The 17,709-nt window shown below is 29.8% G+C and overlaps 3 protein-coding genes across 10 annotated transcripts; all 3 read left to right on the top strand.

Moving 5' to 3' along the window:
* The first annotated feature begins 108 nt into the window (after positions 1-108).
* Positions 109-3,336, top strand: LOC100878036 (E3 ubiquitin-protein ligase MARCHF8). 4 transcript variants are annotated; one of them, XM_012288892.2, is made up of 6 exons: positions 109-256; positions 1,044-1,338; positions 1,910-2,001; positions 2,119-2,299; positions 2,402-2,667; positions 2,751-3,336. In XM_012288892.2, exons 2-6 carry the CDS (start codon positions 1,222-1,224, stop codon positions 3,010-3,012), a joined length of 918 nt encoding a protein of 305 aa, XP_012144282.1. In that variant the 5' UTR covers positions 109-256; positions 1,044-1,221; the 3' UTR covers positions 3,013-3,336. The 4 variants fall into 4 exon arrangements, with proteins under 4 accessions (XP_012144282.1, XP_012144283.1, XP_003704830.1 ...); XM_012288893.2 differs by having other exon boundaries at positions 119-213; XM_003704782.3 differs by having other exon boundaries at positions 125-556.
* A 150-nt stretch (positions 3,337-3,486) lies between these two features.
* On the top strand, positions 3,487-12,022 carry LOC100882592 (uncharacterized). 5 transcript variants are annotated; one of them, XM_076539889.1, is made up of 3 exons: positions 3,487-4,260; positions 4,347-4,449; positions 4,518-12,022. In XM_076539889.1, the coding sequence occupies exons 2-3, from the start codon at positions 4,430-4,432 to the stop codon at positions 11,848-11,850; spliced, it is 7,353 nt and encodes a 2,450-aa protein (XP_076396004.1). In that variant the 5' UTR covers positions 3,487-4,260; positions 4,347-4,429; the 3' UTR covers positions 11,851-12,022. The 5 variants fall into 5 exon arrangements, with proteins under 5 accessions (XP_076396004.1, XP_076396005.1, XP_012144280.1 ...); XM_076539890.1 differs by having other exon boundaries at positions 4,347-4,543; positions 6,707-12,022; XM_012288890.2 differs by having other exon boundaries at positions 4,347-11,445; positions 11,738-12,022.
* Positions 12,023-12,307: 285 nt separating this feature from the next.
* Positions 12,308-17,286, top strand: Hel25E (ATP-dependent RNA helicase 25E). Its single transcript, XM_012288891.2, has 11 exons — positions 12,308-12,452; positions 13,151-13,379; positions 13,656-13,876; positions 14,107-14,290; positions 14,365-14,483; positions 16,080-16,211; positions 16,321-16,467; positions 16,559-16,696; positions 16,769-16,886; positions 16,977-17,031; positions 17,102-17,286. Exons 2-10 carry the CDS (start codon positions 13,178-13,180, stop codon positions 16,988-16,990), a joined length of 1,275 nt encoding a protein of 424 aa, XP_012144281.1. The 5' UTR covers positions 12,308-12,452; positions 13,151-13,177; the 3' UTR covers positions 16,991-17,031; positions 17,102-17,286.
* Positions 17,287-17,709: the final 423 nt, after the last annotated feature.

Below are 17,709 nucleotides of genomic sequence, written 5' to 3'. Positions count from 1 at the left end.
TTATTTTTCAAATTCATGTTGAAATAAAGTAAATTCAAACTAAACCTCGCTCATTGGCGCAATAATATTTAATGTCAATTCCGAGTAACTGATTGGTCGAGCCTATACATACGCCACGCCTACACTCTACGTTATGGCGGCGCATCAAAGAAATGAGATACACAGACTGTTATGAAGGAAGGACTAAGCTATGTAATGAAGTCTATATTCGTGGTAACTTTGAATATCGATGTAATTATTAGAACGTGTTTAAAAGGTGAACGGTGATGAATCAAATGAAATATTTTAAATCGTTCGAATGTCAAATCGTGAAAGTTAATTAATTTACTGCAGTGAATACGACTGTCCTGTATTGTGTCATTGACTCGAGTCGAAGTGTCAAAATCGTACTAACTAGCTCTCCTGAAATTTCATCGAGACGTTTACATCGATAATTTGTTTAAGAAACTTTGTTCGACTGTTTGAAATCAGATCTGAACAATATATTTCTTGGCTAATCAATTGTTATCAAATCGAAAATTCTCATCTGGTAGAATTTACACGGAAATGAAAAGATGTATGTGACGCCAATGCTTTGTTTTTTTTTATCAAATAATTTTCGACGCAAATGTTACATTTATCTGGTGCTTTCGACAAAATTTATGTAGTGTAACATGATCCATCATTATAAGTTATTTTTGTATATTGTTCCTTTCATGCTCATCCAAATTTTATTAATTTCAATGTCAAGTAGATCCAAAATCATTGTTCAATTTATTTGAATTATTTAACATTGTTTAAGTTTATTCATTAATTGTTAACAAGAAATATATTTTATGTATACACGTTCAAACTTTTATTATTGTGAATACATACCACTGATATCAATAAATATTTTTGTTCCTTATCTTTAGTATATTTACCACTTGATAATTTTTAAATACCTGTAATCTTTATAATTAGTGACAGGTCGATATCATTATAATTTTGCATAAATGCTTTAGCACAAATAAAGTTTTTGCAAATATTTTAATTCTGTAATATTCAACGAAATATAATTTCAGGTTTTTACATGTATATTAAAATTACATGTTGAACACAACAATGAAAGACTTTTTGATATAATTAAATATTGATTTGCAAAATATGATACCAATGGAAAAAAATTACCAAACATTCATTAGGATGTGTTTATTTAATGTTGTTTATCATTGATCACATCTTTACTGAGGCCAAAGAGTGATGCCGGTTCATCAGATCAATGTTAATCCGCCTGACTGGCAACCACCTTTGTCACTTGGTCCTTCCAATAATAATAGCCCTGCTGGTGGTGAAAGTTTACCAGAATGGACACCAAGGGTAATTTGTTCCATATTATTTAGTCTTAAGACTTTTAAGACAACACTTAATATTATTATTACTTGCAGCATTACAGTGGTAGAAATAATATTGTTTCAGGCTTTCAAGTATAAATCATGTACAATAAGAAAATGTTTCTAATGACTTCTGGTAAAGTTAGTTGCAATGTTTACAAAATGTCAGGAATATTTTGCTAATGAATGTGATTTATACTTAAAAGCCTGAAACAATAGATGTAATATAATAGTGCGAGCTATGAAACTATAAAGTCATTTATGTTAAAAATAAATTGCATACTTCAAGCATTATCAAATTCACAGTCTCCTGGCCCATGATGGGTTGATGTATTTCACATAGTCCATACTGCGGAATACTTGGTGCACTTCATATTCATATATCTCTTGACTCATATATATTCTCAACATACATATGCTTTCAATTTGAACAGTGAAATTATTCATGTAACTTGAAATAAATATATTTTAAATGCATATTTATAGTTACAGTAATTACATTTTATAAGAATATCCATACTCTTAAGGACTTATTTACTAAAGTACTTATTTTGTAGGAATCAGCATATGCAACAGTAGTTACCATCATACCAGATCATTGTCACTCATCTGTCAGTACATTGTCTTCAAGCAATCATGATATTTGTAGGTAAGCATACAATTTTGTATAAAGTATGATCAAATAATTAATTTTACTCATCTTTAAGAAGTTAACATGAAAGTATCTAAAAGATATACCAAGTACATCTTTGCTTCTTTGTTGTAGAATATGTCATTGTGAAGGAGAAGAAAGTGCTCCTCTGTTAGCACCTTGTTACTGCAGTGGCAGTTTACGATACGTACATCAAACTTGTCTTCAACAATGGATAAAAGCTTCAGACATACGTGCTTGTGAATTATGTAAATTCACATTTATTATGCATGCTAAAACAAAGCCATTCTGTGAGGTATAATTGCACACACTTTTTGTTTAAAATAAGATACTAAATCATCTATTCTTTATTATAATGAGCAGGGAACAATAGGCGGTAATAAATAATAATTTTCAGTGGGAAAAACTCGAAATGTCTGCTCTAGAAGTTCGCAAATTATGGTGTGCAGTTGCTTTTCATGCAGTAGCTGCACTTTGTGTGGCTTGGTCTTTATATATACTTGTTGAACGATCTGTAGAAGAAGCTCGACGTGGATACGTAGACTGGTCTTTCTGGACTAAACTAATAGTTGTTGTAATTGGTTCTACAGGAGGCTTAGTTTTTATGTACATTCAATGTAAAGCATACATTACGCTATGCAGAAAATGGCGAGCATTCAACAGGTAACATGCTCAGTAATTGTTTCATTTGTTTAATTAGATATTAATTGTATTTTAATTACAACTCAATAAATAATGTATTTCAGAGTAATATTTATTCAAAATGCTCCTGAGAAAGTGGTGCTTCCTCCTTCACCTACAGACTCATTGAGAGAAGTAACATTGCCTCTAAAGGATCCAACTGCCTCTATGCCTGAGCTCAATCATACCTTATTACCCCGTAACATAGACCCTCCATGTGCCTCGCAGATGGTGAAACCAGATTCTGCCGCGCCTCCACAAAGGCACGACGCTCAATTGAAACTTTATGTATTTGATAAATTATCCTCGTCAGAAGATAACTTGTAATACAATTGGGGTAATACAGGTGGCTGCTAATTGTGTATTAATAATTAGCAAAAAAAAGATGTAATGCAAGTATAAACGTGTGTCTAGAAGAAATTGTAATTCTAGACTACAGTACGATTTCAAAAATCGAAATTTCTATTTCGAAACTGTCGGATATCCGCCCTTATGGAGCACATTTATCTGAAATCTAGTACTTCAGTGCTTACATTGACAATGGGATACTTGAAAGTGTTTAACCATCAGGCTAAACATTTTCTCTGACAATTGTGTACATAATTATTGTATCTGTGATGTTATTAAATAAACTTTACCATATTTAAACAATACCATTAATTCGTGAAATAGGCAATACATATACTTGTTTAAAATTTTCAAATTCCAGAGATGTCATGTTTTATGTAATAAGTATAGGAAATAAAACGACACTAAGTATGTACGTTTAGTGTCACAAAAATAGCAAACGCGCATGCGCGTTGTTCTTAGTTACGGAGCTCAAACCAATCGGAATGAGAACCAACATGTGCAGAATGAATGAATGAATGAAACGAGTGATTTTTCTCTCTCGTTAAACAGAGTACTTCTTTGAATTTTAATTGCAGATGCAAATAAAAAAGTAGTAAAAAATATCCTTTACTATTTTCTTCATCATTTCGATAAATTGTAATTTAAAAAAATTATAACACATCTATGCAGTGACTTAATCTTAATTTTTTGAAAACGAACTGAAATTGTTTAGATTAATTTTCAGGGAGCTATGCTATTTTAAAGAACGTTAAAGTATTTTTATTATTCACTGAGTACAAACTTTATTTATTAATTCCTTATTTTGATAGGGGTAGTTTATTTGGTTAGTGCGACGTTCGTGTCATGACAGCGTCAAAAACTGCTGGAGATGTTAGAATAATGTCGGTTACAAGGAAGAAATGCATTTGTAATCAAGGATTGCTATATGTATTTTTTTTATCATCAGTGTTCATTACAATTTTTGGATTTTAAGGTTTTAGTCCCTTGTTTTATGTGTATTATTTGATCTTTCGTCTATAATAGTATTATACTTTAAAACCGAATTTTGACAAGTTATATTTGAATCAATTTGTTTGTATTTATTGTGAAAATATAACCGTTTATATTCAAATAAATACACAATTCTTCTCATGTAAATACACTAAAGATACTTTTGGAAGATTTCTACATTGTGTCACTACAAATATATTACTAAAAAGTAAATAAATCTTTTACAATACTAAAGTAAGTGTTTCTTTTAAAGATATTTTATTCACAAAAGATGTTATTTTAAATTTAATTATATTAGGTGAACTTCGTTATTTTAATAGGGTATAAATAATGGAGGATACAAATACAATTAAACAACAAACTAGTTGTTATACAAAAAATAAAGAACTTTTATCACGTTCATATGCGTCAAAAGAAGAATTTGTAAGAGAATTTAAAAAGCAAAACTATGAAAAAGTTAAAGCTAAAGAACTCTTTCTTCTGGTTTTCAGTGAACTTGAAAAAGCAGTATCGGAAGGTAATATTAATAATTTAAAAAAATTAAGCATATTGATAGAATACACGAGTGAGATAGAAGATGGAGAAACTTTGAAAGATTATTACAGTGATGCTAGTAATCCTATAAAAAACACTAACTTAGTTATTTTAGCTTGTAAGCAAAATAAACAAGAGGTACTAAAATATCTGTTTGATAATGATACTAAAATTCTAAATAATTTATCCATGGATATTGAAACAAATACTCTGCTACCAAGTAATAAAGATGAAACATGCCATAATGCATTTTACTATGCTGTACGTTCGAATAATGTTGAACTTCTTGATATACTAATTAACAAATGGCCAAGTAATTACTTCAGTTTTCATTTGGATGAACTGGATGAAATCCTTTCAAGAGCTTATGAAGAATTAAAGCTGAAGAATGTACTATTATCAGATGAAATGGAAATTTTTGTTGAAAATAAGTTAATAAACCTCCGTTTTTTTTCTGATACTTCTAAACAGTGTAAAAGTTGTAGATATGATTTTAATACAATTAAAGAGCGAATTGAATTAATACTTGAAAACATTGATTTGTTAAAAACAGAGTACTCAAATACAGAAACTGTAGATGAAAAGTTTTTATTTGTAACAAAATTTATTGCACAAAATATTCATGTATTGAAACAACAATTGAAATCAACATATGATAGAATACCTTGGGAAGAAATAGAATTTTATTTGGTCAGTTTTATTTCTTCTCACACTAAACGTGAAGAAATTAATCTATTTTATTATGTTATACTGAATAAGAGAAAAATACTAAATCAATTAGAAAATTTCGGAAAGAAACTTCAAGAAGAAAAAATGAAAATAGGAACAATGAATATTAGTAAAATATCTAGTCTCCCAAAATTAAGACGGGATACAGTTGTTGAAGGCATTATTAATAAGTATCCTGAATTTGAAGAATTATATAATGATTATCAACAAATTAGGGATATCTATTCTTTAGAGCAAATAGATAATTATATAAAGTTGGCATTATCAACTGATCCTGCAGAAAGAGAAGGGCAATTAATTATCATAAGAGCATTACAAGTTATTGGTGAATATTTAAAAAATACTCTGGAATCTCCTAAATTATCTAATACTACAAGTGAACTTTTTCTGCTATCTTTACCAAAGAATACAAGAGAAATTATTATAGATTTACGAAATTCATTGTCGCATACTTACTCACTCTCTAAAAGAATAGAGATTGAAGTAGAGGCAGATGTTAATTTTTTTATTGGTGTTCAAAATGACATGAAAAAAGTTCATGATGTAGTTACTAATATTCTTTATGGCAACAAAATAAAAATGATTAGAATTCTCCTAACAAAAATAGTGAGTAGCAAAAATGCGGATGAAATAAAAATTGTTCTAACGGATTTCAGTAATATCGAATTTAATGAAACGATCCCAGAAAGTTTTAAAGTGAAAGAATACATGAAACTTCAAAAATTTACTGAAGAATTAAGTGATGCTATAACTGACAAGACAGATTATGAAAAAGAACTATTTGAAAAAGTTAATAACACAATCAATTTCATAAGAAATAAATCAAAAAATATAAGAGCTGATTATGTTACAGGATTTAAATTATTAAAATGTTTAAGCATTGCCTTTAATCACAATGAAATGAATGACAATATTGTTAGAGGTTTGAAATTTTTTGCTTCTAAAATATTAGAAAATTTTGCTCCCCAAGTAGAGTCTCACAGTCTTAAAGAAATTGCTGAATTGACAATGAAAATCTCTCATAGTGTTAAAACAAGAATACAAAATGGCAACCTTGAAAAAGTAAACAGATTAGTTTTTGAAATTTGTTACATTGCTGAATTTGGAATAAATGATATCAAATGGATTGAAAGATTAAGAGAAAAATTAAATGAAAAATGTTCTTTCATGCCTACTAATAAACAAAAATGGACTTGCAGTTTAACAGAAAAAGAATATAATAATCACTTTGCACTAAAGCTATCTGAATTAAAAAACATTTTAAGTAGTAATGGATTAAATGATCAGTTAGTTGAAAAATGTTCTTTTTATAAAAAGAATGAAAAATTGCAGGTAGTAATAAAAATGCTTATGCTAGATATAATGTCAATTTTAGGTAGCTTGAAGAATTATTTGGAAGATAATCTGTTTCTTTTAGATGATAATGCTCCCCTGTTAACTGGAAAATGTTTGCGTAACCATTTAGCACATGATAATGCCTTAGTTAGTATATTATTACTTGATCCCTCACTATCACTTATTCTAAATGCTAGAAAACTAACTACAGAAAATATAATTAAGAATAGAAAGAAAATTGGAAAATTGGTCAGAGATGATCCTTCTACATTTAAAGAAAAATATGAACAAAATCTAGCTATCATTATTAATCAGAAAAGAATGTTTGTTGCATTGGAAGAAGGAAATCTGGAAAATTTAAAAGATTGTCTGAAGAAAGGAGCAGACATCAATGCAAGAGATATTAACTCGTGGACCACATTACATTTTGCTGCTAGAGGATCCAGTTCTGAAATTATAAAATTTATCCTTGATCACAATTTCAATCCTAATATTAAGGATATCAATGGACAAAACCCACTACACATTGCTGCTGCACATGATAGGAAGAATATTGTACAATTTTTTATACAAAAAACAGACTTATATATAGATGACAAAGACAATAATGGTAAAACACCACTACACATTGCAGCTGAAAATGGTAACAAGGATGCTGTTGAAATTTTATTGCAAAATAATGCCAATACCAATACTCAAGATATAGCTGGTTTGACACCATTACACTCTGCAGTAAAAAATAATCATATAGATGTGGTTAAAATTTTGCTACAAAAAGATGTTGGTGTTAATGAGATTATGGGTGGTTTTACTTTATTACACATAGCTGCAGAGAGTGGACACTTAGAAATAGTTAATTATTTACTAAGTATTGGAGCAAATATTAATGCACGAAATGATAGAGATGCAATACCATTACACCTAGCAGCATTAAATGGTCATTTGGAAATAGTAAACACTCTAGTTTCAAATGGTGCTGATGTCAATGCTAGAGTTCTGGATGGTTGTACACCATTACATTATGCAGTAGAAAATGGTTTTAAGGAGATAGTTAATGTTTTATTGAAACATGGAGCTAATACTAATGTTTCTGATAATACCTACCTCAATACACCTTTACACTATGCAACAAAAGATGGACATGTAGGAATTGTTAAAATTCTACTGAAAAATAATGCTAATACTAATGTTGCTACTGTTGATGGTGTGACTCCGCTACATTTTGCTGTACAAAGTGGTCACTTGGAAATAGTTTCTGTCCTTCTTGAATACATTGTCGATGTTAATGCTACAGATAAAAATAAAACTACACCATTACACTATGCAGCAGAAAGAGGTCATAAAGAAATTGCTGATCTTTTAATAAAAAGTGGAGCTGAAATTAATGCAAAAAATAGTGGTATGTTTACTCCATTATATATAGCTGCTCAGAATGGTCATAAAGATGTTATCAACCTCCTAATAGAAAATAAAGCTCAAATTAATATTCGAGACATTAAGGGTAACACACCATTACATGCTGCTGCTACAAATGATAATAAAGACATCATTGACTTTCTGATAAAAAATAAAGCTGAAGTAAATGTTAGAAATAATTATGGTCTTACACCATTACATACAACTGCCGCGAATGGTAATAAAAATATTATTGAACTTCTAATACAAAATAATGCTGAAGTTAATGCTAGATCTAATGATGGTATTACACCGTTGCATACAGCTGTTGTACATGGACATAAAGATGCTGTTATTTTTCTGATAAAAAATGGAGCTGAAGTTAACGATATAGACAATTTTGGTTTTACAATTTTACATTCGGCTATTATAGGAGGTCACAAAGATGTTGTTAACGTTCTAATACAAAATAAAGCTAAAGTTAATGCTACAGGTATTGCTGGTAATACTCCATTACATGCAGCTGTAGAAACTGGAAATAAAGAAATTGTTCAGATGTTGGTAAGAAATGGAGCTGATGTTAATGTCAAGAATAAGGATGAAATGACTCCACTGTCTTCTGCTGTTAAAAAAAATTATAAAAAAATCGTAGAAGTTCTAGTAACAAACGGAGCTAATGTTAATGCAAAAAATGGCGAAGCTTTATTAATAGCAATTTTTGCTGGCTTTAGAGATATCGTAAATATTTTACTGGAAAATAACGCTCGTATTAATATAAAATGTTCGGAGAATGTAACGCCATTACACTTAGCTGTGGAAAGAGGTCATACAGAAATAGTAAATACTTTAATCTCAAAAGGAGCTAATATTCATGCTACTGCTGCAACAGGTGCTACACCATTGCATCTTGCAGTACAAAAGGCTAATAAGGAAATTGTTGAACTTTTGTTATTAAAAGGAGCCAAAGTTAATGTTAACTCTATTAATGGTACACCATTACATCTTGCAGTGGGAGAATATGGTCATGTAGACATTGTTAGGATTCTATTAAATAATGGAGCAAATATCAATATTAAAGATTTGAAAAATAGAATGCCTTTTGAATTAGCAGTTGCACATAATCAGCTAGAGAGTGTAAAATTGTTGCTGGCTCGAAATAAAAAAATAGACATCAATGCTAAGATTAATGACACCTGGACAGTGTTGCACATTGCTACACAAGAAGGTAATTTAGAAATGATAAAATACTTAATAGATAAAGGATCCGATATTAATATTAGGAATGCTTCTGGTTCAAAACCAATACACATTGCAGCCAGAGAAGGTTTTAAAGATATTGTCGAATTTTTTCTTAATAAAGGCTTAAATATTCACGATCCTGGTACAGCTAATCAGACATTGTTACATTATGCTGCAATGACAGGTCAATTGGAAGTTGTAAAATATTTGATATCAGAAGGGGCTAATATTAATACTCAAGATGCTAATGGATTAACACCTTTGCATTTTGCTGCCAATTTCGATTATAACTACGTTGTTGAAGTTCTATTACAAAATGGTGCAATTTATAATACTCTTGACAAGTTTTGTAGAAAACCATTGGATATGGCCAGTGACTCAAAAGTTATCATTCCATTAATATCAACTGAGAAATTGTTTGAGGCTGTAAAACATAATAATGCTTCACAAGTTGAGAAATGCATCAAATCAGGAGCATTTGTCAATGCTAAATATGCTTCGAAAGGGTATGATGGAACATCATTACATTATGCTGCATGGAAAGGCTACGATGAAATCATTAATATTCTATTACAAAATAAAGCTAATCCTAATATGGCTGGTAGCAAGGGGTTTACTCCTTTGCATTATGCTGCAAAGTTTTCTCATTTAAAAATTGTTATGGTTTTGCTGTCTAATGGTGCAGTATATAATGCTGCTTCTATTGGTGGAAAAACTCCATTAGATTTTGCTGTAGATAAAAATATAATTAATTTACTGAAATTAGTGAATGAATCATTTAAAAATGTTAAAAGTAACAACTTTAAAGTTATTAATGACCTTAATGAAATAAAAGATCCTACTATGATAAAAGCGATAATGAATGCTCGTAATAGAGAAAACCAAAGTTTAATAGTTGCTGCATTAAACAATAACTTTTCACAAATCACACAATTGGAACAAGTATCACAAGGTGATGTGTCTACTCAAATTGATACAGCTTTAAAGCACTTACGTCAGGAAAAATATGAATCAGCTATCAGTATTTTCAGAAACGTTTTTGAAAAGAGAAAAGAAATTTTAGGCCCAGATAATCCTGCCACTTTAGATATTCAAATATATATAGCCAAAATACTATATAAACAAGGATCTTTTCAAGAGGCTATAAATATATTGGACGAGATCATCCATAAGCAAAAAGAAATATTTGAATTGGATAACAAATACACTTTAAGTATAAGAAGCATGTATGCTTTAATACGTTATAAACAAGGAAAAAATGAAGAAGCTTTCAATATTTATCAAGAAGTATATAAAAAGCAAGAGGAAATATTAGGACCAAATCATCCAGATTCTTTAGATAGCCAATTTCACATAGCCCTGGTGTTAGACAAACAAGGAAAATATGAAGAAGCATTGAAAATAAATAAAGCAGTTTTTAAAAAGAGAAAAGAATTGTTTGGTGCAAATCACCACAGTACTTTATATGCCCAAAATAATGTAGCAATGGTTCTGAGTAACCAAGGTAAATATAAAGAAGCCTTAGAAATCCTTGAAGAAGTATTTGAGAAGAAGAAAATGGTTTTTGGCATTAATCATTCTGATACTATAAGAACGTTATTTAACATTGCTGGAGTATTTTTTACTCAGAAGAAATATGACAAAGCTTTAAAGATTTATCAAGAAGTTTTTAATTTCCAAAAAAAAACTTTTGGAGATCTTCATACAGATACATTAAATACTCAATATACTCTAGGAAATGTACTTTTTACTCAGGGCAAAATGATTGGTGCATTTAAAGTTTATAGTGAATGTCTTGATAAAATAAAATCTGTTTTTGGACCAAACCATCCTACTGTTTTGGATATTATAAAAAAGATAGAAGCAATTAATTTTGGTTTGAAGCTTCAAGGTTCAGAAACATCAGAGATTATTGGATATTTGCAGAAGAATATCAACATTGCTGCTAGTAATGGTAATATACAAATTGTTCGTAATTTATTAAAAAATGGAGCTGATGTCAATGATAAAGATTCTGAAGGAAGAACACCATTACATTACGCTGTTAGCAATGAACACTTAGATGTTGTAAATATCTTATTAGAAAATGGAGCTGATGTTACACAAGTTACTAACAAAGGTAATACACCATTGCACACTGCTGCTTCTAAAAATAATAAGGAAATCATTGAAGTTTTATTACAACATGTAAGTCGTAATAAATTAATTGATTTTATAAATGCTAAAACAACTACTAGTGGTGTTACAGCACTTCATGTTGTTGCTAAAAATGCTTCAGTAGATATTGTCAAATTTTTACTTTCACACGGTGCATGTTATAATATTAAAAATAAGGAAGACAAAACACCATTTGATCTTTCCAATAACCAAGATGTTAATAATTTGTTCATACTACTTGAGAAGCTATTTATAGATGCAAAAAATGGTAACGCTGAAATTATTGACAATATAAGTGCATTAAATAGTGATGAATTTTCAGCTGTAATGAATGCTCGTGATAATTCTGGATGTACATTATTACAAGTTGCAGTATCTAATAACAGGAAAGATATTGCTGCCAAATTATCAAAAATGTTAAAATTTGAGAGCTAGAAATATAGAAGCAGAGATAATGATAGTTATTTGTAAGTGATTTAAGATAAGGATTGTAAGATAAATTTATAATTTAAATTTTTATATAATAAATGTAATTTCTATGGAGATTATTTTATATTTTGTAATAAAGTTATAAACTATTTTGTAATAAAGTCTATTTTCTACTGTTTGTCAGTATCCCTCATTATTTAATCCATTTATATAATTTCTTTATTATATTATATTTTTTTTGTAGTCAGAGTCGGTATTTCAGATTGTGTGAACAAATTTACACAAGGTGAGTATTCTATTCTCCGCTGTATCTATGGTGGCACTTGATTACATATATCCGGTTTTTATCGAAACACGATAAAATTGTGAAACATTATAAACAATTGATATTAATGTTATCATTTATTAATAAAATAATTTATACTGTAATTTACCAAATAAATTGATCTAAAGTAGATTTTTTTAATAATCGTAGTACAAATTTATATATTTTTTAAAATTAGTTTTATTTGGCACCACCTGTCTTCCGGTACATAGTTGCAAGAAGATACACGAGCGTGCTTACCGTAATAGCGGTGAGCATCAGTTAGTGAAAGTTGTATTCGGAGGTAAGTTGACCAAATGTAATCCACGATTAATTATGTATTAAAAATCAATCTATTTAAAAAACGTGCTTCATTACATTGAAAATAATGTAAAATTTTATTAACGGATAATAGTTTTATTTGCCGGATATATTATATTACGGAAATATAGTGCAAAAATGTTTACTTTATAACCCTCTTACTAAAAACGTGAATAGACTTATAAAGTATAAATTATATAATCTATAATAATTTACATCTATGCGTATAATTGATTTATATACGTAGAATAGATTTATAATTCAAAAGTAATTTCAATCGTTCTCATTTTGTAATAGTCAGTTTCTTGTCCTGTAACACTTGTATAGCGTCGCTAAAATGGCGGCTACTTTATGAATGTAGACCTCAAAAATCGTTATCACAAGAAAGCGAGTTGGAATAGATTTCCTTCTGATGTATTGAATAAGTTAAAAGCTTCATATATCAAATTTATATTATTACTAATTGTTTAAACTACAAAATTTTAAAGAATATTAGGTTTTAATATCGGGAAAATTAATTTTTCTTCTAATTTTCTACAAATCTTCAAGAAAGATACAAAGTCATACTTAAAAATTGTGTATAAAAATTAATCGAATAACTAAATTATTAATTTAGCTGTATCTAAAGAAAGAATTTCAAATGCAGATTTTTTTATAAATTGTAATATTTGTTTATTTCAGTAAGTCTATAATTATATATATATAAAAATGGCGGATAATGATGATCTTTTGGATTATGAAGATGAAGAACAAACCGAACAAGTAGTTGATGGAAGTGGGGACATAGCTGCTAAAAAAGAAGTTAAAGGCACATATGTATCTATTCATAGTAGTGGTTTTAGGGATTTTCTTCTGAAACCAGAAATATTACGTGCAATTGTTGACTGTGGTTTTGAGCACCCCTCTGAAGGTAATGTTTTTATTTTTTTTACTTTTTTCTTAAATTATTAACTTTTTAAGCACTATAAACACATATGTGTACCTAAACCATCATAACAACTTATCATTTTAATATTGTACATACATATTTCACTTGCAAAAGGTTATGAGAATATGAAATGTGATGATACGAGATAGGGACAACAGATCATATATGAATGATTTATCTTTACTGATTGCTTATTATGTAAAGCATTTTTAAATGCTATGTAAAAACATGTTGAATAAAATGAAATATTATTTACAGTACAACATGAATGTATTCCACAAGCAGTACTTGGCATGGATATATTATGTCAAGCAAAATCTGGTATGGGAAAAACTGCCGTATTTGTATTAGCAACTTTACAACAATTAGAGTTAACTGAAAATCAAGTATATGTTCTTGTTATGTGCCACACAAGAGAACTTGCTTTTCAAATAAGCAAGGAATATGAAAGATTTAGCAAATACATGCCTCATGTAAAGGTAAATTTTATTTATTAAAAAATAATATTTTCTCTAGTTTATTATCTAGTTATTAAATTTCTGTTAGAGAATCTTCAAATGATGAATTTCTTATCTTACCAAATAATGGTGACATATCTTATACTACCACCCCCCACTGAAGAAGATTCTATAATCTTTAATTACTCAAATTTAGATTTATGTAGCAAATGATATTTTTTGTCATACTTTATAATACATTAAAATTACAGGTTGGAGTATTTTTTGGTGGTTTGCCAATTCAAAAAGATGAAGAAGTGTTGAAGAACACGTGCCCTCACATTGTTGTGGGTACTCCAGGTCGTATCCTCGCTCTCGTACGAAATAAAAAATTAAATTTGAAGCATTTGAAACATTTTATACTTGACGAGTGTGATAAAATGCTTGAATTATTAGGTAAGTGGATAATACATAGAATACGTATTTGTAAATGTCTAAAATTTAAATTAAATTCTTAAATTTATTTACAGACATGCGTAGAGATGTACAGGAAATATTTAGAAGCACGCCCCACGGCAAGCAAGTCATGATGTTCAGCGCTACATTATCCAAGGAGATACGCCCTGTCTGCAAAAAATTTATGCAAGATGTAATTAACCAATCTTCCTCTTCACTTCGATCTTCGGTTGCTCCTACTTCGTTGGCCCTGTATTCATACCCAGGACAAAGCTCAAACCATACTATAAATATTGTTGACGGCGCACCCGCGGGTTAGGCTAGTTAGACAACACTTTGAAGAAGTGACACAGAAATTCAATAACGAAAAGCCCCTCGATGTCTTTGGATTTCGATTGAAACGTCAAGTTCTACAACTTGAACGTAACGAGTTGCTGCTCCAAAGTTTTCCTCCATTTACCGGATGACCATATCTACTCATAAAAGGAACGAAATCCTCGTTTAAAGTCGTTTCTCAAATTAATCAAGATGCCGTTGGGGGATACTTTAAAAAATTTTGTTTAGTTTCAATGTTCGAATCTTTTAATTGCCTGCTGCATATTGAAATTACCAAAGTTCAAACAATGTTCGGTATAATATTACACAAAATGTTGGGAAACGTCGTACATTGGGATGGGTTGGGTGGAAAAAGTTCCTACGTTTATACGGGCAATGATTGAGACAGGTGCAAGGGAAGGGTAGATTTTTAAACGAGTTAGAGCAACATTGAAAGCATCGGGTGGGGGGCTAAGAAGACTTCAAGACAACCTGAAGACAGAAGAACGCAAGAAAGAAGATGCAAGAGGATATGTGGGAAATTGGGGTTAGCTAGGATCGATCAATGACGATATTGCTGCAATTACGTGGCATATGTCTAGAATTTATTCGCGTTCGTCTTATCTGTAAATTGAAACAGCACATTTTGATATTTTGAAAATGGCTAATGGAGGTCAATAATCGATTAGTAGGAGTGAAATTGGACAGCAATGGAAGTGTTATGCATAGTTTGACCGTGGCCATCTGTACGTGAAAGCAAAGCATAAATCAATTTGTGTATCACGAATCACGAGCTAATTATGTCGCGGTGTTAGAGAATCCCAGAGGCCGTAAGTTTTGTGATATACGAGCATACCACCGATAATTGAGGCCAATTCTGGGCATAATTCTGAATGTGCCAGAATTTGGGAGAAGAAATTTGGCATCGAGTGGCCAGCGGATATCTGACAGAACATTCATGGGTGCGCCTTCTTAGTTCTGTTGGGCTGACTGCTGAGTTTTCGTTGTTGGCACTACCCAGAGATGGAAGTCGCCGGACCGTATGTAACCTGTATGACTAATCCGATCGACAAATAAGTGCAAAAATGAGAGCTCGAGCGGAAAGTTCTTTAAACCATCTAATGCATTTTATTTATAGTCACTTAACACAAATTGTCATTATCAGGGAAGCAGGAGAAATTAGGATATTGATAAAAGCAATTCTCTACACTTTCATGTCACTTGTTTCATTTTTTTTTTTTTTTTTTTTTTTAAATTTTGATTTATCCGTTTCATATCTCAAAATTATTTGTTTTCTAATCACTTTTTTTGTTATCAATTGCATATATAAGTTTTGTCTATATTTTTAACTTCAATTTATATTGAAGTTTTGTTCGATACATTAGAGTAAAAAAGGCATAATAGAGTCTATAAACAAGGATTAATTACTGTTAGGATAAAGTAGATAATCTTATAAAAAACATTCTTTGCGCAGCCCATGGAAGTCTATGTGGACGATGAAGCGAAGCTCACATTACATGGTCTACAACAACATTATGTGAAACTTAAAGAAAATGAAAAGAACAAGAAGCTATTTGAATTACTTGATGTTCTTGAATTTAATCAGGTTTGCTTAGAGAGATAGATTAAACTATGTTAATTATAACTTGGTTTAAAATTTCAATTATATATTTAGCTATTGCAATTTTCTTCTTTATGTTATATTATTTCTATAGGTTGTTATCTTTGTAAAATCTGTACAAAGGTGTATGGCACTGGCACAACTTTTAACCGAACAAAATTTCCCCGCAATTGGTATACACAGAGGAATGACACAAGAAGAACGGTTATCAAGATATCAACAGTTCAAAGACTTTCAAAAAGTAAATATTAAAAATATAATTTTATTCAATATCAGTATTTGATATAATTTGAATAGACATGTTATTAACAAATAACTAATGTTACTTTCAGCGAATTCTTGTAGCTACAAATTTATTTGGGCGTGGCATGGATATCGAACGTGTAAATATAGTATTCAATTATGACATGCCAGAAGATTCAGACACGTACTTGCATCGAGTGGCTAGAGCCGGACGTTTTGGTACAAAGGTTAGTATAACATACTTTATAATTTATTTTTTCTATATATTCATTTTTTATTAATATAATTCGTATTTACAGGGTCTTGCAATTACATTAGTTAGTGACGAAAGTGACGCTAAGATATTAAATGACGTACAGGAACGATTTGATGTTAATATCACAGAATTACCCGACGAAATAGATCTAGCTTCGTATAGTAAGTTTATTACATTCAGAATTGATCATAGTTTTAAAATAAGAGTAATTGAACTGTTAAAAATTAACAATCTTTATTTTTGTATTGCAGTTGAAGGACGATAAATATAATTCCACTTTTGAAATAAATTGTAAACTTCAATTAAGTAAGTATAATTAATTCGTTAAATTTTTGTTGTTGAGTTTCTAGATATTATATATAAATGTTTGTTACAGGTACACGAAAAACTATAACACTCCACTTATCATTGTACATCCACGCTGAATATAAGTCATATTTTGTATCAATTTACAATTTCGTTTTCATTGATCTGACAAAACTTTAAAAACAAAAGTGACATAATTGAATTATTATAACTGAATTATTATTTTAATAAATAATTCATGTTATCACTGTATAATATTATTTAATTTTTATTCCACGTTTAACCACTAAAAATGGTGTGTATAAATAGTATTAAGAAATTAGATTTTATGTGTCTTCTTTATGTAAATGGAATAAATATTTTTTCTTTTATAAATATGTAGTAATATTTTTTAATTACATTAATCATCAATAATAATTATAAAAAAAATTACTCTTAGAACATCCTCAGAGCACTAGAAACGAAAATAAGAAATCAGTCCTGGTCTACAAAATTGCCGTCCATCTAGCGGTGAAACGTAGGAACTAATGGAAGCAAATTTGAAATAATACCCCTTTGGAAATTTTTAGACTTAATCGGCAATAAATGGCATCAAATATTAATAGGAATTTGCTTTAAAATGTCTCAGGAAGCATAATATGTAGCGCAAGTTATGAAATATGACTTTTTATAATTTCC

The sequence above is a fragment of the Megachile rotundata genome, chromosome 14 (assembly GCF_050947335.1).
Source record: "Megachile rotundata isolate GNS110a chromosome 14, iyMegRotu1, whole genome shotgun sequence".
In the NCBI taxonomy this organism is placed as follows: Eukaryota; Metazoa; Arthropoda; class Insecta; order Hymenoptera; family Megachilidae; genus Megachile; species Megachile rotundata.
The sequence above is the reverse complement of the archived record's forward strand: the minus strand, read 5'-3'. Positions and strand labels throughout refer to the sequence as shown.